Source organism: Portunus trituberculatus, chromosome 17 (genome assembly GCF_017591435.1).
Source record: "Portunus trituberculatus isolate SZX2019 chromosome 17, ASM1759143v1, whole genome shotgun sequence".
In the NCBI taxonomy this organism is placed as follows: domain Eukaryota; kingdom Metazoa; phylum Arthropoda; class Malacostraca; order Decapoda; family Portunidae; genus Portunus; species Portunus trituberculatus.
In genome coordinates, this window is record NC_059271.1 from 7,635,001 (window position 1) to 7,662,500 (window position 27,500).

The following is a 27,500-nucleotide window of genomic DNA, read 5'->3' on the forward strand; positions in this document are numbered from 1 at the left end:
TCACAGCGATTACCTTGAGCTGGTGCACATGTATGCGTGTGTGTGTGTGTGTGTGTGTGTGTGTGTGTGTGTGTGTGTGTGTGTGTGTGTGTGTGTGTGTGTGTGTGTGTGTGTGTCTGTATCTGTGTGTGTGTGTGTGTGCACGCACATACTTGCGTGCATGAATGCATGTGTGTATGTGCACATATTGCTCTCTTCATTCCTTTTACAGTTTAAAATGAAGTAGGTCTTCAGATGTTTTACTCTGAATGACAGTGAAAAAGTGAGAAATTACATGACACAGGGTCTGGGTGGAGTCAGGAAGTTTGAGTTAGTGAACACAACTCTGCATGTGTACACACACACACACAAACACACACACACACACACACACACACACACACACACACACACACACACACACACACACACACACACACACACACACCCGGTGTGTGGTGTGTGCCTGGTCTCAGGCCTATCCGAAGATCGGAAACAATGAGCTTTGACCTCGTTCCGTAGGGTGACGTCTGGCTGTCTCGTCAGAGACTGCAGCAGATCAAACAGTGAACACACACACACACACACACACACCCTAACTAACTAACTGACTAACTAACTATGCCAAATCAATGCTGACAATAGATTTTTTTTTCTTTTTCAAGACAGACACCATCACTCACACAGTTCCACACAGAGTTGTTGTTCTGATCCTCCACAAGGAATAAAGCTATCAAAATATTAGTTTTATTTAGAATTCTATCTTAAAATTGTATGTACTGTTTGTCCATAAAAGTAAGTAATACTATGTTTAAGTAATCATTAAGGTATATATTATGTAAGGTCTGTTATTTGGTACTAGTATATATATCTATATATATTATGTCCATGCTAATGTGACCGTGTGGAATAGTGTGCAACAACCTAAAAAGTACAAAATTAATTCTTTATTCCATCAGCAAAACACTATTTGGGACAGAGATGAACTCTTGGTGAGTCAGGAGGTCTTGTGTGTGTGTTACTAGGTCCAGTGTGTGACTAACAGCAGATCTCACTCATTCTCATTACAACCAGCTCGGCTGCATTCTGACTGTCACTCGTAGAACATTTCTGCTCTTTTTTAAACATTCGGTGCCATCTCTTAGGTGCTGCTTGTGTTACATTCTCAAGACTTTCCTGTCTGTTTCCATCAGCTATTAATAAAATCATTATTGATTGCTCTGTGTCTCCAGCTCAAAACTGTGAAGGTCAATGCAAAATTCATGTAATATATGTAGATGTTCTCTGTTTGCATAAAAAGGATTTAAGAATGAACATAAAATATCTTTTGGATCAGTTCAAGCTCCTTATTAGACATATTTCTGCATGGCAACTAACTATTATGTTAAACAAACTGTGGTTACAGAACTCTCAATATCTGCAGTGATAGGTTTATGTAAGAAATTTCATATCATTTCCACTTTAGTTCCCCATTCTCATATTACATCTTCTTTGTTTAATGTTTAAGTCCATTTATATCAATTTAACATGTGATGTCTCCAAGAATCTGATAATGCAGAGATGTATACCATGCCAGATTGCTTCTAACAAGACGTATTCTTCCAATGAAAGGAAATTGGAGAAGCACAAAAGAGACAATTAAGTGTTTGTGATCAGCAGGGTCAAGTGTGTGGATCTTAATTTTGCATTGATCTTCATCATATGTTACATATTTTGATGACAGTGGTCTCATTAGTTCCACTTGCTTTTATCAGGAAAACTGGCACAGATGTGTTTGTTTATTCTGATACTAACAGCAAAGTTTTTTCCATGTTCTTTTAATCATGGTTTTGACAGCAGAGCAGTTTTATACATAGCATGAGGAAATAGGTATTTATTTCAGCTGTAATGTGAGAAACTGGCAAAGCTGGGCACGATAATAAGATTTGATCACAATAAGCGATGAATGAATAACGAAAACCTCATTGGTGATAATTGATAACTGGCAGTACATTTATCGCCCGATAACCAGTAACCAGTAAATCCAAAATTGTGACACTAGTGATAACAATGTTGATATTCTAAGTTTAAAAAATCATAAATCCAAACTTTTTTCTTTTTTAATCTTTATCTTAGGAAACTTTGAAAAATCTTTGAAAACCTTCAAATTCATTGTTTATTCTTTCTCTTCACTAAGAACAAGTATTGTTTTAAGTAAAATAACTACATTTGATTTTGAAAGTTAAAAACTAGATTGCATGAGATGTCTGAATGCAATTTTCAGGGCCTGTTTACCTTCAGTCACTGTAATTGTACTGTTGTCAACAGTTAGCTTTGCCAGCTGAATTACTGATGTAACTCAGTCCTGTATCTCAGTCACTGTGTTTTCAAAGTCCACACACATACACACAGTATTAGTGGAAAGGTAAATATCTGGCCATCCAGTGCATCTCATGGAACTATTATTAGTACTATGGTGGGCAGTTAATTTTTTATTTTATTTTAGTAATTTGTGTATTATTTGTTTATTTTATTTATGTATTTTTTGTGAGTTGGTAGGTGGGTGGAGTGGCGATGTACCACTTTTGTATGAACAAAATTCATATCTGCTGTTGATGAATGGAAGCAGGTGTGAAAAGTGAAGATATTTTGGAGTTGAGTGCATTTCTTTTGTGCCGTGAAACTCGTGAGACCACTGCTTTTGTATTCACTTTTATTGACTTTTCTTTGGCAGCCAGGTGTGTCTCTTGTCTCTTGCTTAAAGATTGCTCTTCTTGTTCTGTTATTTCTTAGGCATGTATTTACTATGAAACAGTTCTATTTTTTTCTTATCATTCTTGCTACAGATAAATCCCTCATGCTTTACACGTTTTTAATATGTATTTATTCCAGTCATACATTTTAATTCTGCATGGTGACAGAGGAATGTGTTTTGGTTATACTTTCTTTACAGTCAACAAATGGCGACCTTAATCAGACCGACAGCAAGAACTTTTCTCATTCGCCAGACAAGAAAATTGCTTGGGCAGAACACACAAGTCTTTCTCATTCTATAAACAAGAGTCTTTCTCAGTTCAAAAGCAAGAGTTTTTCTCAGTTAAAATCTATGGATCCTCTTCATTCTGAGGAAACTTCATCTCAGGCAGAAAGTGATAGCCTTGTTGTGGATGAAGGCACAAGTTCCTCTCAGTCTGGGAGAAGGAAGAGTCCTTCTCACCCAAAAGTTGTAAGCTTCTCACATCCGGACAAGAGCCCTGCTAAATCAAGAAAAAGGCATCTTTTCCAATCTGAAAGAATGTTTACTGAGTCTGAAAACATGAATATTACTCAGCCAGAAAAATCTCCCATTCATGCAGGGAAGAAGACTATTCCTCAGATGAAAAGCAAGTGCTTTTCACTTTCAGCAATAGGGGATGTATCTAAGGCCAGGGACACCTTCATGAACCAGGTATACTGACACATCTCACAGAACCAGGGCTCCTACTCTGTCCACTTTGGTCACTTGTATCACAAGTCACTCAGCTCTCTCCGGTTCTCCACCCTACATTAGCTAAACACAATTGATGTACTGTACTCTTTCTTTGTGACCACATCTTTCTTTCATGTCCATTACATTCATAGCCTGGTGCAGGTGCCCTGGCTTGTAGCATTATGCATTGGTCATCTGTGGAGCACACAGGCTATGAATCACTTGGAAAACAATAGTGTATGTGTTGTGCATGAGACATGTGATGTCCCCTCAGAGGCGTAGTGATGAGGTGTGGCATTCCACATTGCTGGTTCAGCAATACTGTGCCATGTCACCACTATGGCCTAAAATCTTTTTCAGCCTACCTTAGTCACTCTTCATCTTTGCTTGACTTGCTAAATGTGCCAGTATGTATATGATTAGTGCTTTAGTTACTCTTTATGATTGTACAATTTTAAGATTTATGCATATTATTGTTATATGTTAGATTCATTATCTGTAGATGTGGTTATTGTTAAAGTCAGGTGTGTGTGTAGTGAATAAGCTTAAGATCCAGATGGTGTGTGTGTGAGTGTGTGATGTAGCTGTGGCTATGGAGCACCTGCACAGTGAGGTGTTGGTAGGCTGAGGGAGGCAGTGTGTGTGAGTGGCATAGTTGGATCCTTTTGAATAATTTTTTCAGAAAATTTTTTTGCCAAAATTATTTTAACTTAGAAGTGTATTTCACTTAATTGTTTTATTACATTATAACAGTAAATAAAAAGAAATGCATGAATACCAGTGTTAAGAAATAATTACCTCATACATATGCTACTATATATAGTATATACTTATTATTGTTTCACTATTTATTTCTTTAGTTTTTTATTATTTTGTTCTGTTAATGTATGAGTGTGGAGGTTGCCAGAGGTGCCAGTTCCAGACGTGTGTGTCTCTAATTACTAATCTGTACTGTGTTGGTCAGGGCGGCTTCAACCTGGGCGTGATGCACATTGGCGCGCCGGCCTGCGGAATGAACGCTGCCGTGCGCTCCTTCGTCAGGAACTGCATCTACCGTGGTGACACAGTGTACGGCGTCCACGACGGCATTGATGGTCTTGTGGAGGGCAACGTGAGTGGCTTGTTACTTGTCAGAATGATTAAATGTAGGGGTGGTGGTTGTTGTTGTTGAGTTAGGTGTGTACTTAGTGAGTCAGGTGAAGATTCAGATGGACAGGCATTTCATATTTTACAAACCTGATGAAAACAAATGCATCTAGAATGTACATGATCATTATAGGAGCTTTGTTTGATTTATTTACTTTGGTATTTAATAGTATTGTATCATTTATCTGAAAATTGGCAAAGAAAAGTGATATAATATTTACTTTAAAGATGAAAGGTAATTTTAACATATGGACACTTTAAAACTTTTCCACAGCTTCTTGTACCATCACCAGCACCATGTGATACTGTTGTTGTGCTGCCTTTAGTTAAATCACTCAATCTGTCATTTACACAACTAACTCAAATGAACATTCCTTGCCACTTAGCCCAGTTACTTCACCCTTTCTTTATTATGTAGCATCATCCTGCAGTGCCAGTCTTACCATTGAGTGCATCTTCCCTGTGGTTCACCCCCTTTAGCCTCTCTCCCCAACAGGTTCAGGAGATGACATGGGCGGAGGTAACAGGCTGGGTGGGTCAGGGTGGCGCTTTCCTCGGCACCAAACGCACACTGCCGGACAAACACTTCGAGCAGGTGTGTGTTGCTGTTGTCTGGCCTCTCCTTGTTGTTCTTTCGTTCTGTTAGTGTTGTCTTACTCAGCAAATAAGGACAGGATTCATATGTAGCAACAAATAGTTTTCATTTAGAGAGAAAAGAAGAGACTTGAGTGAAATATGTTTTGTCAGCAGTCACTTGATAGAATGTAAAAGTTAAAATATTTCAAAGTTCTGAGATATATGGATGTTTCTATTACTATTGGTATTGATTAATGGTGTAGTGAAAGCTGAGAAATTCACTGTTTAATCTGTAGTTATTGCACTGTGCTTTATTCCTAGTAAAAATAAAAAAGTCTGGCAAATTGTATACTCCAGTGACAAGCATTCTCTCATCTCCATGTGGTCATTGTCAGGCCTCTGCTGTGGTTACTACTACTAATACTACTACTAATAATAATTATTATTATTGTTATTATTATTATTATTATTATTATTATTATTATTATTATTATTATTATTATTATTATTATTATTTTATATACTACTACTACTACTACTACTACTACTTCTATGGCTGCTATCTCTACAACTACTGCTACTACTATTATTCCTTCTAGTACTACTACTACTACTACCTTTGCTACCACCACCACCAGCTCACACAGCACTTCTCTGCCACAGGTCGCTGCTCGCCTGCGGGAGTACAAGCTTCATTCCCTACTGATCATCGGTGGGTTCGAGGCCTACCATGCCCTGCAGCTGATGTGTGAGGCACGAAGCAAGTATCCTGAGTTCTGCATCCCTATGGTGGTGATCCCAGCCACCATCAGCAACAATGTGCCTGGCAGCGACTTCAGCCTGGGGTGTGACACTGCCCTAAATGAGATCACAGAGGTGGGTTCAGAAAGGCTTCGTTCTTCCCTCGATCACGATGATTGTTTTTCATAGGCCATTGAGTTGATTATCTTAGTTTTCATGAGTGTTTCTCCTCTTGATAATGTAGAAGTTTTGTTGATCTGTTACTATAATAAAAACCTTGAAAATGTATGTCTCTTACTTAAAATGCTCTCTCTCTCTCTCTCTCTCTCTCTCTCTCTCTCTCTCTCTCTCTCTCTCTCTCTCTCTCTCTCTCTCTCTCTCTCTCTCTCTCTCTCTCTCTCTCTCTCTCTCTCTCTCTCTCTCTCTCTCTCTCTCTCTCTCTCTCTCTCTCTGTGTGTGTGTGTGTGTGTGTGTGTGTGTGTGTAAGTGTGTAATTCACCACGGTTGCGTGCTGGTCACCCAGCCAGTCTTCCCCATTACGGAGAGAGCTCAGAGCTCATAGACCGATCTTCGGGTAGGACTGAGACCACAACACACTCCACACATCAGGAAAGTGAGGCCACAACCCCTCGAGTTACATCCCGTACCTATTTACTGCTAGGTGAACAGGGGCTACACATTAAGAGGCTTGCCCATTTGCCTCGCCTCGCTGGGACTCGAACCCGGCCCTCTCGGTTGTGAGTCGAGCGTGCTGTGTGTGTGTGGGTGCATTGTCATTGGTCCTCCTTTTTTCTGTGATTAAACATCATAATAATAAAAGCTCCAGTTCTTGTTTATCCAATCTCTCCTCATTTACTAATATTCTGCTGTCCTCTTCGTCTCCAGATCTGTGACCGTATCCGCCAGTCTGCACAGGGCACCAAGCGTCGAGTGTTTGTGGTGGAGACCATGGGTGGCTACTGTGGGTACTTGGCAACACTGGCTGGCCTGGCTGGTGGAGCTGATGCCGCTTATATCTTTGAGGAAAAATTTGGCATCCAGGTGAGGGAGAGGAGTGGAAAGAGGTACTGGAAGTTTAAGATTCTACCGTGATTTAATACTTGACTTTCCATTGAATTATCACTTACTTAATCTAGGCTTTCCATTGACTTAGCACTACCTCACCACTGTCTTACAACTGATATATCATTGACTTGCCATTATCTTACCACTCACCACTGCCTCACCTCATTGACTCACCACTGACTTTCCACTGCCTTACAACTAACATACTTAACATTATCTTACCACTTCCCCACCACTGTGTCACCACTGCCCTGCCACTCACTCCTCTTGCCTTACCTCACCACCAGGAGTTGCAGTTGGATGTCTACCATATGGCGGCTAAGATGGCGGAGGGTGTCCAGCGTGGTCTTGTGCTCAGGAATGAGAACGCCAATGAGAACTACACCACTGACTTCATTTATCGTGTCTACTCTGAGGAGGGCAAGGGAATCTTCAGCTGCAGGAAGAATGTGCTTGGTGAGACTCAGTGGTGATGGTGATCTTGCTTGCTACTTGTGTGACTTCTTGTGGATTATTCTGTTTTGTGATTAGATAGAGAAGTTACAAGTGGAGAAAAGGATGTGATTCTCTTGTGTTTGTGATTTGTTATGTTTCAGTGCAAAGAGTGAAAGAAGATGCTATGTTATGTGTGTGTGTGTGTGTGTGTGTGTGTGTGTGTGTGTGTGTGTGTGTGTGTGTGTGTGTGTGTGTGTGTATGAATACCACACCAAGCATGGATGAGCAGGTAAATGTATCCAGTTTTTTTATTGAATCTCACAAGTTTTGATATTTTGTGTGTGTGTGTGTGTGTGTGTGTGTGTGTGTAATTCACCTTGGTTGGCTTTTGGTCACCCAGCCAGTCTTCCCCATTACAGAGAAGACTGGCTGTGTGTGTGTGTGTGTGTGTGTGTGTGTGTGTGTGTGTATGTATGTATGTATGTATGTATGTATGAATACCACACCAAGCATGGATGAGCAGTAAATGTGTCCAGTTTTGTATTGAATCTCACAAGTTTTGATATTTTGTAAGTTGAACATGGAACATACATATTTCATTGTGAGGTGTTAGTTTAGAGATGAGTGACTAGCTGGGTTCATAGGTGGTAGGTCTGGAGGTTAATGTGTTGCCTGTGTGGAGATACTTGGCCTGATGTTGCTTTGGGCTAAGTTATCGGTGTACCTTGTTGACATTGGGCTTCAATAAAGATGTCTTATGACTTTAAGAAGGGCCATCTTTGTGTGTGTCTGTTTATATATGTGTGCAGTTTTATCTCCATGGTGTGCACTGCTTCATACCAGCCTTCATTAAATACATGATAGTCATCTAAAGTGATCTTTCTGCTTTGTGTTCCAAGTTCTCAGGTGTAACTTTTTGCCTTCCCATCCGTCCTCAGGCCACATGCAGCAGGGTGGCTCACCATCTGTGTTTGACCGCAACATGGGCACCAAGATGGCAGCCAAGGCCGTCACGTGGCTCACCGACCAGATGTTGGCTCACCGGCGGGAGGATGGGACTGTGTTCTGCGAGGCAAATTCCACCGCTGTACTGCTCGGCCTGCAGAAGCGCTCCTACATGTGAGTGGCAGAGGGGAGAAGCTGCCGTGTGTGGGCTCTCCTGCTTATAGTTGTTATGGGTTTTAGTGTTTGTAACTTGTAATTGGCATCACATTCTGTCTTGGCAATATCAGTGTGATTTGATTTATATGAAGCTAGTGATGCATTGGGTGGTATGAGGCAAAGGCACCCAGTGTAGTGCCAGGACAGTCAGAGCCTTGGTGATCACTCCTGGCCTGGCTGGTAATTAATGGACCAGAGTAAATATATTTTTACAGAGTAGATAAATACAAGCAGTATTTTAGTTAATATGTTGAATACTAGATCAGTGTTGCAGGTTTATTTATTGAAGGGAGAGTTAACCCATGCCTTCCTCAGGTTTCAGCCTGTGGTTGAGCTGAAAGAACGCACCGACTGGGAGCGCCGCATCCCCAAGGAACAGTGGTGGCTCAAGCTGAGGCCTCTCCTGCGTATCCTGGCCAAGCATGAAGCTGCCTACCATGAGGAGGGCATTGTTGTCAAGGAGGTGGAGGAAGCTCTCGACTAAAATTTCTCCGTAACGAATATATCTCCTCTGGTGATGTGGGTCTGAGTGCAGCAGTGTCTCATCTCTCCCTGACTCTCCTTCACAATAGAGTCACATTTCTTATGTTCCATCTCATCACTGCCTGGTCTCTGATGGGTCACATTGCTTGTTACTGAAAATTAGTCAGTCTAGACTTATTAGGCTTTTTGTTATCTCTATTCAAAATGATTAAATTTTACATGTTGCTTCAGCCTGCAAGAGCTTCTCAGCATCCAAAGCCACTGTGTTCCTGTATTGCATGTGTGTGTGTGTGTGTGTGTGTGTGTGTGTGTGTGTGTGTGTGACTGCGTGACTGCAACTATTCACTTATTGTACTCAGTCCTTGGAGATCAGGTTGTGTTGGGCAACTCTTTCATTCATGCGTTGAGTTCAAAAGGGCATGAGAAGTCACAGCCTGCTCCTGTCATTGAAGTCTTGTGTCACCTGTGGCAGGCCTCATAATGTACATAGGATTTTTTAATTAACTTGTGAAGTGAGGTGCTGGTGCTAGGTGAGGACTGCTGCTGCTGCTGCTGCTGCTGGGCTCACCTCATGCAGCACTGAAATCTCCTTCCACTCTTGGTTCAGGAATTTGGGCATTAGAAGCAACTCCCTTTATTTCTGTCAAGGACTTAATGATACTATTTAAGTTGTCCAAAAGACATTAAGGAGAAAGATTGGATGTAGGAAGGTTATTGGTTGTGATGTGCCGTATTAATAGATCAGATAGCTGTGGTCTTGTGAACTGGTAAAAGGAGTGCATGGTGTGTTTTATCTCATGATGGGTTGGTGATGCAGTGATACATAGTTGTAATCAGCAGAGCTTCCCTCTCCATGGCTGGGAGGGAGAGGGATGAGACAGCAGCAGTGATAGCAGAGAGAGCATTGAAATGAGTTGTGTGGCTTCAGTGGTGTTTGTTATGAATACCTCTCTTGTTGCCTGTTTCCCCTCTGCTGTTAGTGATGTACTCACCAAAGTGCATCTCACACCCATCTTGCCTCTAGAATCCATAGGAAGCCCTCATAGTAAACCCTCACTGCCTTTGTTTGTCAGGGGAGAGAATGCCTGAGGTGTCAATTGCACAGTTCAGTGTAGTCAAGTACACTTGGTATCAGATTTTGTTTTTCTCCCTTTAATCTGGAACTTGCTGTAAGACATTTCAAGGCCCTGTTACTGAATAGGTTCTGATAACATGATATATTTCTGGTTGAAATATCATTCTAATTCATGAAACAAAATTCATTAAGTTATGTTTTTTCTTTTTTATTGATATTTTTTAGTAGCTTATGGACTGTGTCACAGAAACATGCATTATGGGGGCATCAGGCAGGATTCTGTCACAATCACCAGCAAATTAGTTCAATATCACACACACACATTTATTTTGTAACTGAAGACTATCATGGACGGAACCCATGATGTATCCTAATAATGGAATTATTTTATCTATAATATTGCCTGTGTGATGATAAGCATATTTATACCACTCCTGCTGCAATGTCGGCTTGTAATGTTAGAATGTAGGTAAAACAGGAGCAGTTATGAATGCCACACAGGTGGTGGTGTGCTGCTGTCATTGCTTGATTTGAAAGGTACACATGTCGGTTAGTTTCTAATGTCTGCTGTTCATATCTTTTTTTTTTTTTTTTCTGAATGCCAAAGTTTATCATGTTTTTAGATGTGTAAGGTGAGTGAGTGAGTGGAGGGAGGGAACTTTAGGGACTACTGACATGTTCAAGTCAGCATGTAGAGCATCTAGTCAGGAGTTGCATAATGGAAATAAGGGTTGCCATGAGTTATGTTCATACTATAACTGAACATGCAGTATTGGATCTCCCATGGTTTACAAGTTTGTGTGTATGTTACAGGGGAAGGTAAATGAGCATTCAGGATTTTTAAGGTATAAAAAAATATTATTTTGATTTACACGCGATGGAGTAACTCATCACAAATTTTATCTATTCTTTGAGATTAGTTTTTGTTGATCAGAGAATGGTTAGATTGTGCCATAGCCCAATAATTCAAGTAGTATACACAATAACCTTAAGCCAGAAACCATTCACCATGACAACAACAAAGGGAAAAAACTATTTACTGAGAACAGGTATGTAAAACAGGTATATCCTGAACTCTACCATATATATATGTATGTCCCTAGTGTGTTGACAGAAGACAAATAAATGAATATATCTTTAAAGGATGTCATGGAAATATGAAAACCTTTCAACCTGTACAATGTTTTACCTACTGTGAATGATTTCCAAGACAGGCTTGCCTATGGGGAACCAGATCTTGCAGATGAATAGAACCACCAGTGTAACAACATGAAACATCTCTATTCCAGTGTTTTGGCTCTGAGACTATGCCATTACCATGGAGCTGAGAACAAATAACATGAGGCAAAGTCTGTGCTGAAACATTGGAATAAAGGTGTTTCACATAGCTACAGTGATGCTTTCATTCATCTGCAATATTTCAAAATTATCATGAACATACCTTTGGGCAGGAAACAGAAACAGAAAATCAAAATCAGTCTGTCAGTTAAAATAAATGCTTATCCTCATTAGTGTTATTGTCAATTGACAAATTTCATGAGTTGACACTACTCCAGTGATACTGATTTTAATTTCCATAGAAAGATGACATTCCTCTTATCATTGCAGGAAGTCTAGTACTAACATATCATCAGTCCTAAACCACAGCCATTATTCTTGATCCATATTGTTTCGTTATTATCTCCATCACTTTACATGGTGTCTTACAAACTATTAGTAGTCTCATGTTGCAAGGATTTGTTCATATCAACAGAAGTGCAAGATTTCTAGCTTACTTTATCTGCAAAACCACTTATGTACAAATGTACACACACACACACACAGGAGGCCAAGACTGCTGGTCTGCCACACCTGAGCTGTAAGATCACAACCCCTTATTCCTTAACCTGCACCTTTCATCTACAGGATGAAAGGAGACATATCACAACTAGAAAATACCAAGGAACGTTATCAATGTCTTTGTTGTACAGTGGTACCTCAACATACGAATTTAATTCGTTCTGTGACAATCGTTGTATATAAAAAAAAATTGTATATCAAATCAATTTTTCCCATAGAAATTAATGGAAGTAGAATTAATTCGTTATTGTGATACGAATTTACCACCCCAAAAAAATAACATGCTTTAAATACCAATCAAATATAGATTTAATATAAGATCAATATAATGTTTATTGTATGCATGATATAAATTAACTATATTGCCCAAAATAACAACTTAACCCGCAAAACTCGGGACTGGTCAATAGACATTCATCACGCATTAGGGTTTTTACGACTATATTTTGGCTATTTTCTTCCTGTTTTCTTTGCCTGTGAGCTGGCAACACTCATCAGGAGTAAACATATGCTATATGTCACCAACTCTCACGATGGATGGTAGGAGCGACACTGATTTCATGGTGTCTGATTCCGCCACCTCTCCTGCGTGCCTTACTTCTATACCTGGGGTCTCTTGCCATGTTGTGGGGAGACAACTTTTGAATGAGAGTGGTATCAGAACAGAGAGAGAGAGAGAGAGAGAGAGAGAGAGAGAGAGAGAGGATACAAGGGGCCCATTTTCTATCGCTCTAGCCAAGGCCGCTGAACCCGATCGGACGCAAGGCCACGTACACCAAAGATACCACCTCATTCAACCTGTAATATTTTGGTAACCATAGCATCTAGAAACTTCTGGGTTTTTTGCACTGCAAAGAGGAAGAGTTGCTTGTGGGCAGAACACCATTTGTACTCACTCGTTTACTGAATTTCCAAGTGTAATCAGTATGTGAATACAGGCTATATTGTGTTTCTCTTGCCAAACTTTTACTTTTGGGACCCATGATTATGGGGTCTTGAGTTCACAAAACTTAAGAAAAAATACACAATGCTGAGGAACACAGACACATACATGCACAAAGGACGAACAACGATACACAACGCGGGCTGAATGTTCGGGTGGATGTGGGTAGCCGAGCGATCGCTACCGATCTTAAAAATATCTTCGTATTTCAAGGCGTAAATTATATTAAATTTTTCATCGTATATCAGTAAAATCATATGTTGGGGCATTCGTATCTCGAGGTACTACTGTAGTCCTTTTAGTAGATATTTGCAACATGCTAATAATTTGGTGGTGAAGATGTACCATCTATCACAAGGCTAGTTAAAGTTATACCAATGCTGTAACAATCAAACAACAAAAAGTCCTTGGTGTCACAACACATCTTGTGGCACCAGTCTCTGCTTTACAAAATAACTGGAACTTATGGAAACTTCTAACAAAGCTTAGTGAGAAACAATACTGCACTACATCAAGTACACACTTATAATCCAATTGACTAACATTTCTTGATCCACTAAAAAAATCAGTGGCAGTGATAGAGTGAAACTGGAGCAGGTGCAATTGCTATTATTCCACAAAACCTTCAAACTTGGGGAGATTTTGCAACAGGTGATGGTTATACAGTGACTAGCAACTCCTCCTCCAAGCCAGAGTGCTGCCTCTAAAACTGTGAGCTTTAACATACGAGATACCTCAAAATTGTTGAGCCTAGGTACATTTCTGAAAATAAAGTCATCAACGTCCACAGAGTACCAGTATGGAGTAAGAAGAGTAGTGGTACAACGTAGAAAAATAAAGATTTACTACCAAACCTCTGAGCTAAGAGAGGACAGGCAGATAGAGCAAGACAGGTGACAGACAAGGCAGGCAGGTGTCACTCCAACAAATGGTGAATGGTGTGGTGGTCAGTGAACTGGTCGAGGGTATCTAGGTTCTTCCACCACAGCGGCAGGAACTTCTGGGCAATGAGAGCAAACCAAGGAGTAATGGGAATGTTGTTCTCCTGCAACCCCCTCAGGAACCTCTCAAAGTCCTCTCTCTTCACATACTGCACATCCTCCACCTCATTAGCATTGGGGTTGAGAGTGACGTCCTTCTGCAGAAAAAGGATGTAGTCCATCTCGTGCTCCCCCCACATGCCATCCGAGGGGCTTGCATAGTGGATGCGAGTGAGGTAAGTGAAGTCACCCGGCCTGGCCTGCTCCTGGGGGATGCCGAGCTCAAACTCCAAGCGTCTCTGTGCAGCATTCCTCACCCCCAGAGCACCCTCCTCGATGGTCTCCCGTGGGGTGTGCAGCGGGTGGGAGCAGCAAGTGTTGGTGTAGTGGCCAGGGAAGGTGATCTGAAGACAAACAGACAAATACCATATATGAATTTCATGTTCCTATTTGTTAAAATCAGCAAACACACAATACTTTCAAGTGTATATTCAGCCTAAGACTTCTTCCTATACTTTGTGATTGCATGAACATTCCAAGAAAGATTTGATCTCACAAGTTAAAGCCAAGATTTATTACTGTTACTATTGACAATATGAAACGGTGTTAGTGATATGCTACAATGATTATCATGTCTTCTGAAAGATTACTTCAGAGAAATGTACATCACAACTCGTAAAAGAAATCAAGAGAAAACCACGTTATCAAAATGAAGTTGGGTGTAAAAATAGGTGCTACTGAACTAATAGTAATAAGATTAAAACCATAAAGAATGATAAATTACAACCAGTTCCAGCCCGCCACTCCCCAGCACAGTCACCTTGGTGTGTGCGCGGCGATGCACCAGCAGCTCCCCGGCAGAGTTGAAGAGAAAGACACTGAAGGCACGGTGGAGAGGAGAGGAGCCGCCATGCATCAGGTGGCACTGCCGCTTGGAGGCTGAGCCAAGAGGAACATCAGCCTCGTCCACCAGGATGCAAGGCTCCTCAAGAAGGGCCAGCTGCTGCGGATCAAGGTCCTCCTCCAGGCACTGCTGCCTCTGGTTGCTGCTGCTGCTGCTGCTGTGACTGCACTGAGGCTGAAGGTGCAGGGGGAGGGAGAAAGGCCAGGTGGGACTTGTCACTAATATGTTATTAATTGTTATTTATTTGTTTACTCATTTGTCTTTGAAATTTGAGTAAGAAAAGAACAGTCCTGAGCATAGTCAGTATTCTTAAAGTGTCAGCTTCAATAATCTATTTGTTAAAATAATTGGTTGAAGGGGTGACATCACACCATCTCATTCAAACTGAATTACTGATTTTGTAATTGCAAAATTTCAAAGCTCAAGAAATACTGCAAAATGTAAAACTATCTATTAACACACTAGACAACACACAACAGACATGGCCAAAACTACAGATGCAAAAAAAATACTGCCAGTAATATAAGAAAAACTGTGGTGAAATGTAATATATGATTGAATATGCTTATGATTATATGAAAAACAATTGCACATACAAAAATTAATCACTGACTTGCAATAATTATAAAGAGTCCTGGTGACCAAAGGAGAGAAAATATTACTGTACATGAGGGGAATGCGGAGAAAACTTGCAATATGAAAAATTAAATATTAGGAACATGAAAACCAAAACCTGACCATCACATTAAAAATCACATACACAATGATTAAAAGTGTGTCTTGTAACGTAAGGGAGTGGTTATAAAATGTGAAATTATGAACTTGTTTCACCACTAACTAGGCTTAAAAAGGCAAAATAACTGAAATAACAGTCATTCTTATTTCCTCAATGGACACAGCATCTGTACCTGTCCATGGTTGCTGATCTAAACAAGCAAGGTGCACCACAACACCAACACCAACACCTACCAAGACTGAGGCAGACGGTGTCACTCTTGTGAGCAGCCCCAAGGCACACTGCACTGCACTGCCCATCCTCCTGCCCAGGGCCAGCATGGTGCTCTGCAGGGGTGAGGAGGAAGTCAATATTTTCTCCTTGTAACACCTCCACCAAAACATTTACTTAACAACTAAACAGCCTGCTTTCTCTCATCTGGACATATTTCATTTTGACAACCTAAACTGTAAACACTTGGCTACATGCAGACATTAAATTAAGTAGATATGGAGACACAATCTGGCCCGATACTCTGTGACTTGCCTGGAAAACATTCCCACTGTAATTACTGCATTGTAACAGGTGAAATTTTGTAATCTCTTAATAAGGGGTCCATATAGCAAAGTAACCATTTTTCAACCTCCTAATTGGGTAATAAGGTAACCATGAGGTGATCTAACCTAACTTGTGCCAATGTGTAGTCTGTGGGTGGCTGGGCCACACATTGCAGTCTGAGTTCTCGAATGGGCACTTTCCTTGAAATGGTATGTGCCACATCAGGCGAGAATGCTCTCTTGCTCTCTCTGGTATTTGTCAAGAATCACTACACTTATTTCTACTTTCGTGATGTGTCTAACTGGCTAGAGTTCCTCAAGTTGACTCTTTTTAACTGCATGCGTGTATATGTGGTTTAGTAAGGTTAGGTACATTTTGGTTAGGTAAGGATGTTTGCAGCTAGAGTATGATAAAAAATATTTTGTGAATTTGCCAAACATGGCAATACAACATACACAAGTGGTAACTCAGACATGGCCCAGGCAGCCAGAGATTATACAACAATGCAGGTGCCCATTATGTAACCACCTAATGAGAGGAGTGCTTTCCACCTGACTGAACTCTCCATAATGTAAACTTCGTACTGATTCCCAACAGGCTAAATGGTAGCTAGAAGTGCTCCAAACACTGAAATGTAAAGAAGAACTAGGCACTGTCCTAATATACAGGTCCCTCCAGCTCTACTCATTTTCCTGACTTCCCCTTTCCAGTTTTTTTTCACGCAGCTGATTTGACGTCACATATGTGAAGCCACGTTATTGGTTAGCAAGGAAAAGAGAGAGAAAAGAAATAATAAATGGAGGCAATGGGATTGAAACAGGATAGAAAGAAAAATGGAGAACAGATAGAGGAATAGGAGGAAATGGGAATGAAAATGTGATAATGAATAAGGGAATAGGAAGAAATTATAATATTAGGTCAGTGACTTCCTTTTAAATTACCTGTATGAATGTAGGGTATAAAAACACATCTGTTTTGCAATGTAAAAGTGCTTTCCCCATTTATTATTCCCTTATTCCTTTTATCTCCCTAAGTTTTATTCTCATTCATCCCTCTTTCTCTAGTTTTCCTCCATCTCCTGTTTTATTCCCATTCCTCCCTTATTCATTATCCCCATCCCCTATTACCTGATTCATTATCATATTTTCATTCCCACTTCCTTCTATTCCTCTATTTGTTAATAATTTTTCTTTCTATCTCCTGTTTCAATTCCATTTCCTCCATATATTATCACTTTTCTCTTCCTCTTTCCCTAGGAGGTTTGAAGACATTTGTCCATCACTTCTGGATAATTCTAATAAACTTTAAGAGAACTGGCAACCCAGTGGGCATTTTCTTTCCCATTTTTTGTTGCCATTGGACAGTTTCCTCTCCTGCATAAAAAAAAAGAAATAAATAAAAAACAAAAAAAGAAAGAGCTGCAAAGGGGAGCAAGGAAACGAGGAGAGCTGGAGGGATCTGCATATTACGACAGTGCCATAGAACTATAAGGTTATGAATGCATTGATAGAGAAAGCAAGAAAACCCAGAAAAGGGTATTACTCCAGTTTCACCACAATCAGCTACGTGTTTTTTATCCACCTCAAGAGATAGAGCTCCTCATTACGAGTAATTTGAACCCCATATATACTAGGTGCAACCTTTTATAATGGCGACACAGATTTTTTAAGATTTAAGCGTGTTTTGTTGATCAGCCGTAACAATAGCCTCCCGCATCAAACCCTGTTGCACACTGATGCCGTGATGCGCTCGCGGCAGCTCGGTGGGTTCTGTGACATACCATTGTCTTAATTGTTTACGCTGATTGGTTCTGTTCTTTGAAACTGAAGCGGCGGATAATGAAAAAAAAAAGCAAAATTATTTCCACCAATCACAACGGCCCGTGAGGCTCGCACTATGCATTTCAAATCAGTTTAGAGCAAGATGTCCCAGTGTGAAGGTTGTAGCTACGATTATTTCAAGGGCATCGGCAGATTTTACGAGTTCCTCAAAAGCAGGTAGGTTAGGTTAGGTTAGGTTAGATAAGGTTCTTTTCTGGACGAAACTGATTTATTTCTGGTAGATTTCGGCTTGTTTTTAATTAATTTACCAGTTGTTGTTTTTATGCAAATCATATGTTTCGGGGCTGTAAAAAAATTGGTTGATTTGCGCCAAAAAACAAGTGGAATCTAAATTAAAAGCAAGCCGAAATCTACCAGAAAAAAATTTGTTTCGTTCAGAAAGGACAAGGTGGTGAAACTCTGGAGGTTTACCCAGAAAAGAAATAATATAAAAATGATAAATAAATAATGAATAAATAGCACGCAATTATATATATATAAAAAAAAAAAAATACGAGTTGTCAATGCTACGTGCTTAGTATACCTGACTTGGTAGGTGTGGGCACTGCTGACACTACACGCCCTCAGGAGCCAGGAGAGCCAGGAGCCAGCACCGAGACACGATGAGACGGGCAAGAGTAAACTGGTGCTTCACGTAACTGACTGGCTGGGGTTGCCTCTAGTCTCTCCACCTGTGCCTCTCTCCTCTTCCTTCCCAAGATGTGCTGATAGTAGGGCTCCCGGGAAGGTCACATGGTAGGGCTCCTTACCAGCTGCGTCTATACAGTTATTTTTACGTGGTTCTGTTTACATCACACTGTCACAGCTGTTCGCCTTTATAACGGCTCGCCCTCCTTCTTCTCCTCACACCTTCCTCCTTTATTTATACTGTCAATTTACTTCTTTCCTAACATGCCATTCAATAGATAATGTTACCCGTGCTTCTTGCCTCCCTGCACTGCTGACCGAAGGAATCAGGAATGTCTGCCTTTCCTGTATCCCTTCCCCCTCTCTCCCGCCCTTGCCTGTGAAAAGGAATTGATATAAATCTTTAGACACGCCTCCATGGACTTTGTTAGTGTATTGTTGTCTCTAGTAATAATGATCTTTCTTTTCTTCTATGACTGATAGTTTTGTCTTAGTAGAGAGTATTACGCAGCTGTGGTGTCATTGATCAGTGGTCTGTGTCAACCGCCAGACAACTAGTCAAGTATGTCAGTTCCCTCTTCTCTCGGTCACCTTTCCTTTCCTTGCATCATTTTTTTATTGCATTTCTCTCCCTCTTTTCCCCATTCTCCTCTCGTCGCCCTGAAGGCAGTACCGTTATAGCCTATCCTCTTCATCCTCCTTTTCCCAAATTTCCCCATTACTGAAAATAGATCAACAAATAAACTAACGAATAAATAGCTAAATGTATTAAACGTATAAAATATCCAGTTTGTTATTGCTTTGCTTTAAATTGTATATATATATATATATATATATATATATATATATATATATATATATATATATATATATATATATATATATATATATATATATATATATATATAAACCTACAAACAATTAAACACAGCATGTTCAGCAACAGAGGTTGATTTAGACTATTTATTGTAATGTATTAAGTGTTAGGCCAGGGAGAAAGAACCATCGCGCCGGCAGGGTGGACGTGGCCACAACAACACTGACAGCTGACCGGGGCGGCACGTCATGATCGGCTCCTTCAAGCAAATTAAAAAGGACGAGGAGGATGGTGAGTGCCTTGAGTGGTGTCTATTACCCGTGCACACCTCCATCAGTGTTTGCAGGGGATGTGATGGCGCCAACTTAGAGGGAGAGGTGTTATGGCGGACCTCCCTCCCTCCCTCGACCCAAATCATTGACAAACATTAACAGTTGTGGTTGTGATAATGCTTCCTTTTCCTGTATTTGTTGTGTTTACTCACCACAGATTGTCCAGGCGTCAGGAGCAGCTGTGTGGAAAGAGAACATAGAGACAGGATTATTTTTGGATACTATTGTAATAAAATGAGTGTTGATGGCATCTCGTGCAGTTGGTCACAGTGTGTTGTGGAGGAGGCCCCGAGGCTGGGCTTGAGCTGGTCCATGTGTGTGTTGGTGGCAGCGTTGAGGAATATGTGTTTGTCAATGTTTGATATGTAAGGTGTAGTGAAATCCTGAATGCTTCAGGCTTTGTGTAGACTAATTTCAAGCTTAAAAAGAAAGAAAGAGAGACTGCGATTATTACATATTAGGGCAGTTCATTCCAATTGTTAAAAAAAAAAAAAGGTTCTACCATAATTTCGTACAATAAACTATAGATGGTTTTGGCCACCCTTAGGTTGTTACTATTTACAACAATTCCAATAAGTACACTACCGGCCGCAAATGAATGATAACACTGCAATAGGTCCGGGAATGTGCTGTGTCTGTCGAGCTGTGGCAAGCTGGGCAGACAGGTGCACAAAGACTCCTGTGTGCTCAGTTCAGCCGTGGCCACCATATATTACTCATATATGCCTCCCCCACCCAAAACCCCCAATTCCCCAAAGGCCCCCAAGCTTGTTGGAGGTGTTAGGGGGTGATGGTGAGATAGGCGATATTGTATTGAACTATAAATTTACCTAGAAATGACAACAGATCCGTCCTTTGCCAAATATGGCCATTTGTCTCCTTACATTTCTTCAGGAAATGTAAAATTCAGTTTATTAAAGTATCCCTGACCAACATAACCAAAGCAAACGATCTCACCTAACCTAACTGTTTCTGACGCGATGTGTTTGTTTTCAAAGGCATTAATGTGAGTCAATAATAGCTGACCCCGCAAATATAGACTTTACAAACATAAAACACGGTGAATACATAACCACAACGTGTAGTCTTGTCATGACTAGGACTTGTAGTAAACATTAACCAATTACATATTAATTACTTGATTACAGAACGAATCTTTTCTTTAGTTCAGCTTTACTCTTTTATATAATTCTATGCAATGCCCCCATCCTTCTCATTTCCTCACTTATATCAAAGCTGCTGCTGCACATGCCTTGGTCATCACTCCAGTCAGTAGCTTGTCAGTCTGGGTCACATTGTCTGGTGCCCTCGTGTGCCAGCATTTGTACCCCAATTTACCTGAAACACCTTTCATGAAGTTAGGTGTTCTAAGCTGTTTCAACCAGTTTTTCTTGCCTCTAGCTGCTAACTGATAACTGTATGTGGACCAAACCTGCCCATATATATAGAGTATGCTTCACATGTATGATGGGGTTCCACTCTTACCATTCTTTTAGACAGTGTGATCAAAAGCTTTTCATCTTATCAACTATTTTCCTCTAACAAACTGTCTTCAAGCCTCCCTCTCATTGCCAGTTTTGCATCTCTTGCTATCTTCTATTTTCACACTACAGTAAGCCTCCGCACGTGGCGAATTAATTACCGCCAAATGCGAATTTCACCAAGTACAAGTTCTTTATACCATATAAATTGCCTAAAGAATGCCTCAATCAGTCTTTGGTTATTGCCAGAGTCCTCTTTTGATCCCTAAAATACCATCTTCTGAGCTGAAATAAAATCTTTTGCCTTCACATATTAGAACACATGTATAAAACAGACCAATAAACAATAAATAAAGCTAATAAGACATGATATAAAGGCTGTAATGCCTGTTTTTCCACCCGTTTCCCTCACCCACTTTCATCCTTACTGCCACCACCATTGTCCTGACCCCACCAGTACCACCTGTTGCACTGGTAGAGGCCATGTTGGTGGTAAATCCCCAGAGTTCGTTCCCATGCTAGTAGAATAGAGGGTAGCACAAACAAAATGGCTGAAAGGGACTCTCACACTGTCCTGATAGGTATAGAGAGAGGTCTGATGTCACCAGGGAGCTGCGTGGTTCGCTGTCCGGGCGCCAGGGGACCGCCAAGTTTGAATTTAAATCGCCAAGTGTGAACTCAGTGGTCCATGGCCATCCTACCACCTAAAGTGAATTTCGCCAAGCTGAAATTCGCTAAATGCAGGGGCATACTGTACTGTTCATCTAATCTTGCTAATTGTGTCCCTCCCCTTCCCCCCTCAGCCTCATTGCTCAAGACTTGGATAATAATTTCATCCACCTCTATTCTGTCCATCTATAATATAACAATTAACCAGCATTCTCGCTCATTCACTCTTTCCTATGATAAATTCTGGTACTCCCTGCTTAGTTCTGTATTTCCTCCTTCCTATAACTGGAACTCTTTCAAGAGGGAGGTTTCAAGACACTATTTGCCCAAGAAGCCTGATGACTTCTTACAGCTTCCCTCATTCTCTTGTTCCTCAGAGATTTAGGATCATGTCTAATGTACTGACAGATGTGGTAATGTGGTACTTGAATCACATCCTGCAGGCAACATGGATCTCAGGTGTTGAGTGTTCTGTAGTGGTCAGTGTTCAGGTCAACTTGGAACACTGCTTGTGCCACCTGTTCATTACGTAGCAGCTCCTCAAGGCCTCCATTATGTTGGAGTGGCTGGCTTTACACCACAAACACATCAGTTGCAGATCATTCTCAAGTTGTAACAAAATTTTCATGCAATCAAAGTTTCATGTGTTCAGTGATGCCTTCAGAATGTTTATATTCAAGCAGTATTTATGATGTATAGATATGTGTACACATTTGTGACAATGTTTTCCTTATTTTGTGAAATCTTGTTTGTGTATGATTAAGATCACATCATTCTTCTTTCTCAGTGTGATGCAAGTTTCTGGCAATACAGAATAGCTAAATCTGTTATTTTTGGTTGATAATAATTTTTTCTAAGAATATCACTCATAAGCTGTATTTGCCGGTATTGATGTTTATTAGAATAGTAAATGAGTTGTGTGTCATTAATTCATGCATTGAGGCACAGTGCAAGCCATGAGTATGAGTACCTTGCTGCCTCACTGAGCACTGCACAACTCACCCGGCCTGGTCTTGGTGCACACAGGGGGCGGGAACCCATACCACAGCACGGACAAGACGTCTGTGCTGCAGGAGGCGAGGGTGTTCAACGAGACGCCGGTGAACGTGAAGCGTAGCACACATGTCCTCACCAAGATCTTGTACCTGCTGAACCAGGGCGAGACGCTGGCCACCAAGGAGGCCACCGATGCCTTCTTCGCCATGACCAAGCTGTTCCAGAGCAATGACCTGGTGCTGCGCCGACTCGTCTACCTCGGCATCAAGGTATGTCTCTCTCTCTCTCTCTCTCTCTCTCTCTCTCTCTCTCTCTCTCTCTCTCTCTCTCTCTCTCTCTCTCTCTCTCTCTCTCTCTCTCTCTCTCTCTCTCTCTCTCTCTCTCTCTCTCTCTCTCTCTCTGTGTGTGTGTGTGTGTGTGTGTCCATTTGTCTGTCCGTCTGTCTCTCCAGTCTGTCAGTCTATATGTTTCCTTGTGTCTATGTGTTGTAGTAGTAATAGGAAGGAAGTGTGTGTGTGTGTGTGTGTGTGTGTGTGTGTGTGTGTGTGTGTGTAATTCACCTTGGTCGCCTGCTGGTCACCCAGCCAGTCTTCCCCATTATGGATTGAGCTCAGAGCTCATAGACCAATCTTCGGGTAGGACTGAGACCACATCACACTCCACACACCAGGAAAGCGAGGCCACAACCCCTCAAGTTACATCCTGTACCTATTACTGCTAGGTGAACAGGGGCCACACATTAAGAGGCTTGCCCATTTGCCTCGCCGCTTCCCGGGACTCGAACCCAGACCCTCTCGATTGTGAGCTAACCACTACACTACGCAGTGTGTGTGTGTGTGTGTGTATGCTGGTTTTCAACTCTTGCATATAATGTTATGGTAATTTTTTATTAACCTTCAGTCTAAGGATTGTTTACATGTATGGGAGAAGACAAAACAAAAGCATTTATTTTATTTTTCTAATGCTACAAAATTATTTAAGACGAGTATAAATTGGTGTCTCGTTTATGTCAAAGGGATCACTTATTCAGTAGTGCAAGGAATTGAACCTTTTGCTGTAATGGTGATGTTTTAAGTGGGAACCAAAGCTAGTTCTAGTACAGTAGATTAACCCACCCTTCCCTTCCTTTCCGGCCGTCCTGCAGGAGCTGTGCAACATTGCCGAGGACACTATCATCGTCACCTCCTCCCTCACCAAGGATATGACCGGCCGGGAGGACCAGTACCGGGCACCCTCCATCCGTGCCCTCTGCAGGATCACTGATGTAAGGATCACACACACACACACACACACACACACACACACACACACACACACACACACACACACACACACACACACACACACACACACACACACCTTTGCTCATTAACTAGAATTCTTTCCTACACTTATTGTCACTCATTCACTAAGTCATATATTCATTGGCTAACCACATCCCCTCTAACTCGAAAACCTTACATATTCATTCATTCATTCATTCATCCATCCATCCATTCATTCATTCACTGACTAATTCATTTATCCACTCATTCATTTACTTATCCATACTGTCATTTACACACCCACACCATGTCTTTCTCTCTCTCTCTCTCTCTCTCTCTCTCTCTCTCTCTCTCTCTCTCTCTCTCTCTCGTATCAAATTATTCACCACAGTTGTTCTTTTTGGTGTACTATATTCTTTTATTCCTTTAAGATTTGAACTGCACCTTATATTTATTGCTTTTTACCTTATTTAATGTTGCTAGTATTCTTCTACATTTTCAAAATCCAAAACTATATATCATTAATAGTAATGCCACAAGATTTCTAATGACATCACTTCACTCCCTGCCTGCCTCTGTATTTCCATCTTTCTACGACTTGACTTCTTTTAATAGGGAGGTTTCAAGACATTTGCTCCTTAATTTTGGCTAATTCTTTACTGTTTAAGGGAACCAGCATCTCAAGTGGGCTTTTTTTTCCTTGGATGGTTTCCCTCCTGCATAGAGAAAATAAATAAATAAAGTGAAATAAAAAAATTGAAAAAAAAAAAAAAAACCTGACATTCACCCTTGCCTTCCTCTCCTCCCCCTGCAGGCGTCCATGATGCAGGCCATTGACCGCTACATGAAGCAGGCCATCGTGGACCGGGCGCCGGGGGTGAGCAGTGCTGCCCTGGTGTCCTGCCGCCACATCCTGAAGGAGTCTCCAGAGGTGGTGAAGCGCTGGGTCTCTGAGGTGCAGGAGGCTCTCAGTTCTGACTGGTGAGTGGTGAGATGTTGGTGGTGCAGAAAACAGGAAAGAGAGGCAGCGTGGTGTGTAGTGGTGAAGCTGTCTTGGTGAGTGAGCAGTAACATGTATGGTGGTGGTGTTTCAGTGTGATGGTGCAGTTCCACGCGCTGGGGGTGCTGCACCAGCTCCGCAAGTCAGACAAGCTGGCCGTGACCAAGCTGGTGTCCAAGCTTACCTCCTCCAGCCTGCGCTCACCCTACGCTATCTGTCTCCTGGTGGGTGCTGGTGATGGTGACTGCTGTAGCCTGTGACAGCAGTAGTATTTATGGCTGCTGCTGTTATTATTATTATTATTATTATTATTATTATTATTATTATTATTATTATTATTATTATTATTATTATTATTATTATTATTATTATGGCTGCTGCTATTATTGTTGTTGTTGTTGGGTTTCATTTGTATTGTATTTGAATGTAATATAATTGTGTTGATAATAGTTGTTATTTAAAGATTACTGTTAATAGATATATAAACATTATTATGAGTGATGGTAAACAAATTAAACAAATAAGACATTGATTTTTTTAAGAAGAATGCAACAAAACTTTAGTGATTTGTTTGTGTGGAGCCAGTTTACAGTAATTCAGCTGCTATAAAATATCAAGGCTTGGAAATAGCGGTGCATGAGGAAAGAGAGAGGTAGGAGCAGGTGTTGGAGACCAGACAGAGTGAGGACAGCCTAGTGTATGTATGCGAGCCAGATGAGTAATGCTTCCTTCACCCTCCTGCCCAGATACGTATTGTTGCCCGGCTCATTGAAGAGGATGAGATTGGCTATGACTCCCGACTCTCAGACTTCCTGGAGTCCATGCTGCGCCACAAGGCCGAGATGGTGACCTACGAGGCGGCCAACGCCATCGTCTCCCTCAAGCGCTCCTCGGCCAGGGACCTTCCCCCGGCCATCTCTGTGCTGCAACTCTTCCTGTCCAGCCCCAAGCCAACCCTTAGGTGAGGCCTCAGCTCACAGACAAATAGATGTGTTGTAGATTACAGCAACAGCTTCACTGTGTTGTAGACCTATAAGGCACTACATCAAGAGAGATGCAGCTTGATGTAAGATTGAAAATGTTTTCCTATTAGTTGTATTATGAAGCATCGTGTAACAAATGCACTTTCTCATCTGAACACATCTTTCATAATGAGTGTAAGTATGTCAGACTTAATCTTTTCACCGAAATTACCATATACATGTGGAAAGTAACAGTAAAGCCATTAGTGATCTGCAGGCTGGGACACTACTGAGGACCTCCATGGTGCAGTGGCTGGTGTGTGGCTGTACCCATGGCTGTTCATCTTGTTACTTGTGTTTTTGTGAAGCTTCTCTTTTTATTTTACTAGTCTGTGTCACTGTGAAAAAGAGACTTGCATTTTCTCATACAGGTTTGCAGCAGTGCGCACCCTGAGCAAGGTGGCAATGACGCACCCCAACGCTGTCACTGCATGCAACCTGGACCTGGAAAACCTGATTCAGGATGTGAACCGGTCCATTGCCACTCTAGCCATCACCACGCTGCTCAAGACAGGCTCAGAAGGCTCCGTGGACCGCCTCATGAAGTCCATCTCCTCCTTCCTCAATGACATATCAGATGAGTTCAAGATTGTGGTGGTGGAGGTATGTGTCCTGTCAGTGTGTGTGTGTGTGTGTGTGTAATAATGATAATAATAATAGTAATATGTAATATACGGTTTATTAGGAATTGCAGTACATACATACTGAAAATATACATATGGGGATTGGGGGGAGGCTTAAGACTAGTATACTAGCCTAGTGGTTTATGGTGTGTGTGTGGAGGGGACACGAATGCAGCATTATGGAGGGGAATACTATCGGAATATCCTATGATCTTTATTTAGCTACCATTATGGTGTTCCTCTCGACCTGCAGGCACTGCGTTCCCTTGCACTGAAGTACCCAAGAAAGCAGGCGGTGCTGATGGGCCAGCTGGCGGACATGCTGCGCAACGAGGGAGGTTTGCCCTACAAAGAGGCCATTGCCAGCACCATCATCACCATCATTGAGGACAACCCTGAGGCCAAGGAGAAGGGTGAGACTAGAATATATTTACCCAGAATCATGAAAAAAAATAATGATAAATGAAAAATAAGATATTTAAACTATACACTTGCTTTAGATGTGAAGCTCTGAGTTAGAAAGAGACAATAGTAGTGAGCACAAGTCATCAGATCATCTTTTGCCTCTTCACACAGGGCTGGACCATCTGTGCGAGTTCATTGAGGACTGTGAGCACACCACCCTGGCCGTGCGCATCATCCACCTGCTGGGGCGGGAGGGACCACGCACCCGCCAACCATCCAGATACATCCGCTTTGTGTACAACAGAGTCATCCTGGAGGTGAGTGTGTCTATCTGCTGTGTGGTTGGATGGCAGGTGGGATGGATATGGGTTGGT

The 27,500-nt window shown here is 41.4% G+C and overlaps 3 protein-coding genes across 22 annotated transcripts in view; 2 read left to right on the forward strand and 1 right to left on the reverse strand.

Annotated features, from left to right (window-relative positions):
* LOC123504927 (ATP-dependent 6-phosphofructokinase-like) overlaps positions 1 to 11,251 on the forward strand; it is a 50,043-nt gene extending 38,792 nt beyond the window's left edge. For 13 of the 18 annotated variants that reach the window (XM_045255869.1, XM_045255874.1, XM_045255872.1 and 10 more), the window contains 8 exons: positions 939 to 971; positions 4,392 to 4,538; positions 5,070 to 5,168; positions 5,813 to 6,025; positions 6,776 to 6,931; positions 7,243 to 7,411; positions 8,329 to 8,509; positions 8,867 to 11,251. In XM_045255869.1, coding sequence (XP_045111804.1) covers positions 939 to 971; positions 4,392 to 4,538; positions 5,070 to 5,168; positions 5,813 to 6,025; positions 6,776 to 6,931; positions 7,243 to 7,411; positions 8,329 to 8,509; positions 8,867 to 9,035 — 1,167 coding nt within the window. In that variant the 3' untranslated portion in view covers positions 9,036 to 11,251. The remainder of the gene's footprint in view (positions 1 to 938; positions 972 to 4,391; positions 4,539 to 5,069; positions 5,169 to 5,812; positions 6,026 to 6,775; positions 6,932 to 7,242; positions 7,412 to 8,328; positions 8,510 to 8,866) is intronic. The other 5 variants (XM_045255858.1, XM_045255860.1, XM_045255862.1 and 2 more) reach the window with 1 other exon arrangement.
* Positions 10,297 to 18,553, reverse strand: LOC123504934 (isopentenyl-diphosphate Delta-isomerase 1-like). Its single transcript, XM_045255886.1, has 4 exons — positions 18,413 to 18,553; positions 15,745 to 15,837; positions 14,692 to 14,949; positions 10,297 to 14,275 (listed from the first exon to the last, which is right to left on the reverse strand). The coding sequence occupies exons 2-4, from the start codon at positions 15,829 to 15,831 to the stop codon at positions 13,808 to 13,810; spliced, it is 813 nt and encodes a 270-aa protein (XP_045111821.1). The 5' UTR covers positions 15,832 to 15,837; positions 18,413 to 18,553; the 3' UTR covers positions 10,297 to 13,807.
* The window catches only part of LOC123504929 (coatomer subunit gamma-2-like), a 15,761-nt gene continuing 6,748 nt past the window's right edge, over positions 18,488 to 27,500 (forward strand). The window contains exons 1-10 of one of the 3 annotated variants that reach the window (XM_045255876.1): positions 18,488 to 18,624; positions 19,504 to 19,624; positions 22,842 to 23,080; positions 23,956 to 24,075; positions 24,891 to 25,057; positions 25,171 to 25,300; positions 25,823 to 26,037; positions 26,470 to 26,701; positions 26,975 to 27,134; positions 27,298 to 27,443. In XM_045255876.1, coding sequence (XP_045111811.1) covers positions 19,582 to 19,624; positions 22,842 to 23,080; positions 23,956 to 24,075; positions 24,891 to 25,057; positions 25,171 to 25,300; positions 25,823 to 26,037; positions 26,470 to 26,701; positions 26,975 to 27,134; positions 27,298 to 27,443 — 1,452 coding nt within the window. In that variant the 5' untranslated portion in view covers positions 18,488 to 18,624; positions 19,504 to 19,581. Of the gene's footprint in view, positions 18,625 to 19,060; positions 19,079 to 19,497; positions 19,625 to 22,841; positions 23,081 to 23,955; positions 24,076 to 24,890; positions 25,058 to 25,170; positions 25,301 to 25,822; positions 26,038 to 26,469; positions 26,702 to 26,974; positions 27,135 to 27,297; positions 27,444 to 27,500 lie in introns of those variants that run through there. The other 2 variants (XM_045255877.1, XM_045255875.1) reach the window with 2 other exon arrangements.

Excerpts from the sequence above, each read along its gene's own strand:
- LOC123504934 (XM_045255886.1), bottom strand. The coding sequence starts at position 15,831 with ATGCTGGCCCTGGGCAGGAGGATGGGCAGTGCAGTGCAGTGTGCCTTG. Across the intron at positions 14,950-15,744 it reads CACCGTCTGCCTCAGTCTTG|CCTCAGTGCAGTCACAGCAG; the intron begins GTAGGTGTTGGT and ends CTGCACCTTCAG. Across the intron at positions 14,276-14,691 it reads ATCGCCGCGCACACACCAAG|ATCACCTTCCCTGGCCACTA; the intron begins GTGACTGTGCTG and ends GTTTGTCTTCAG.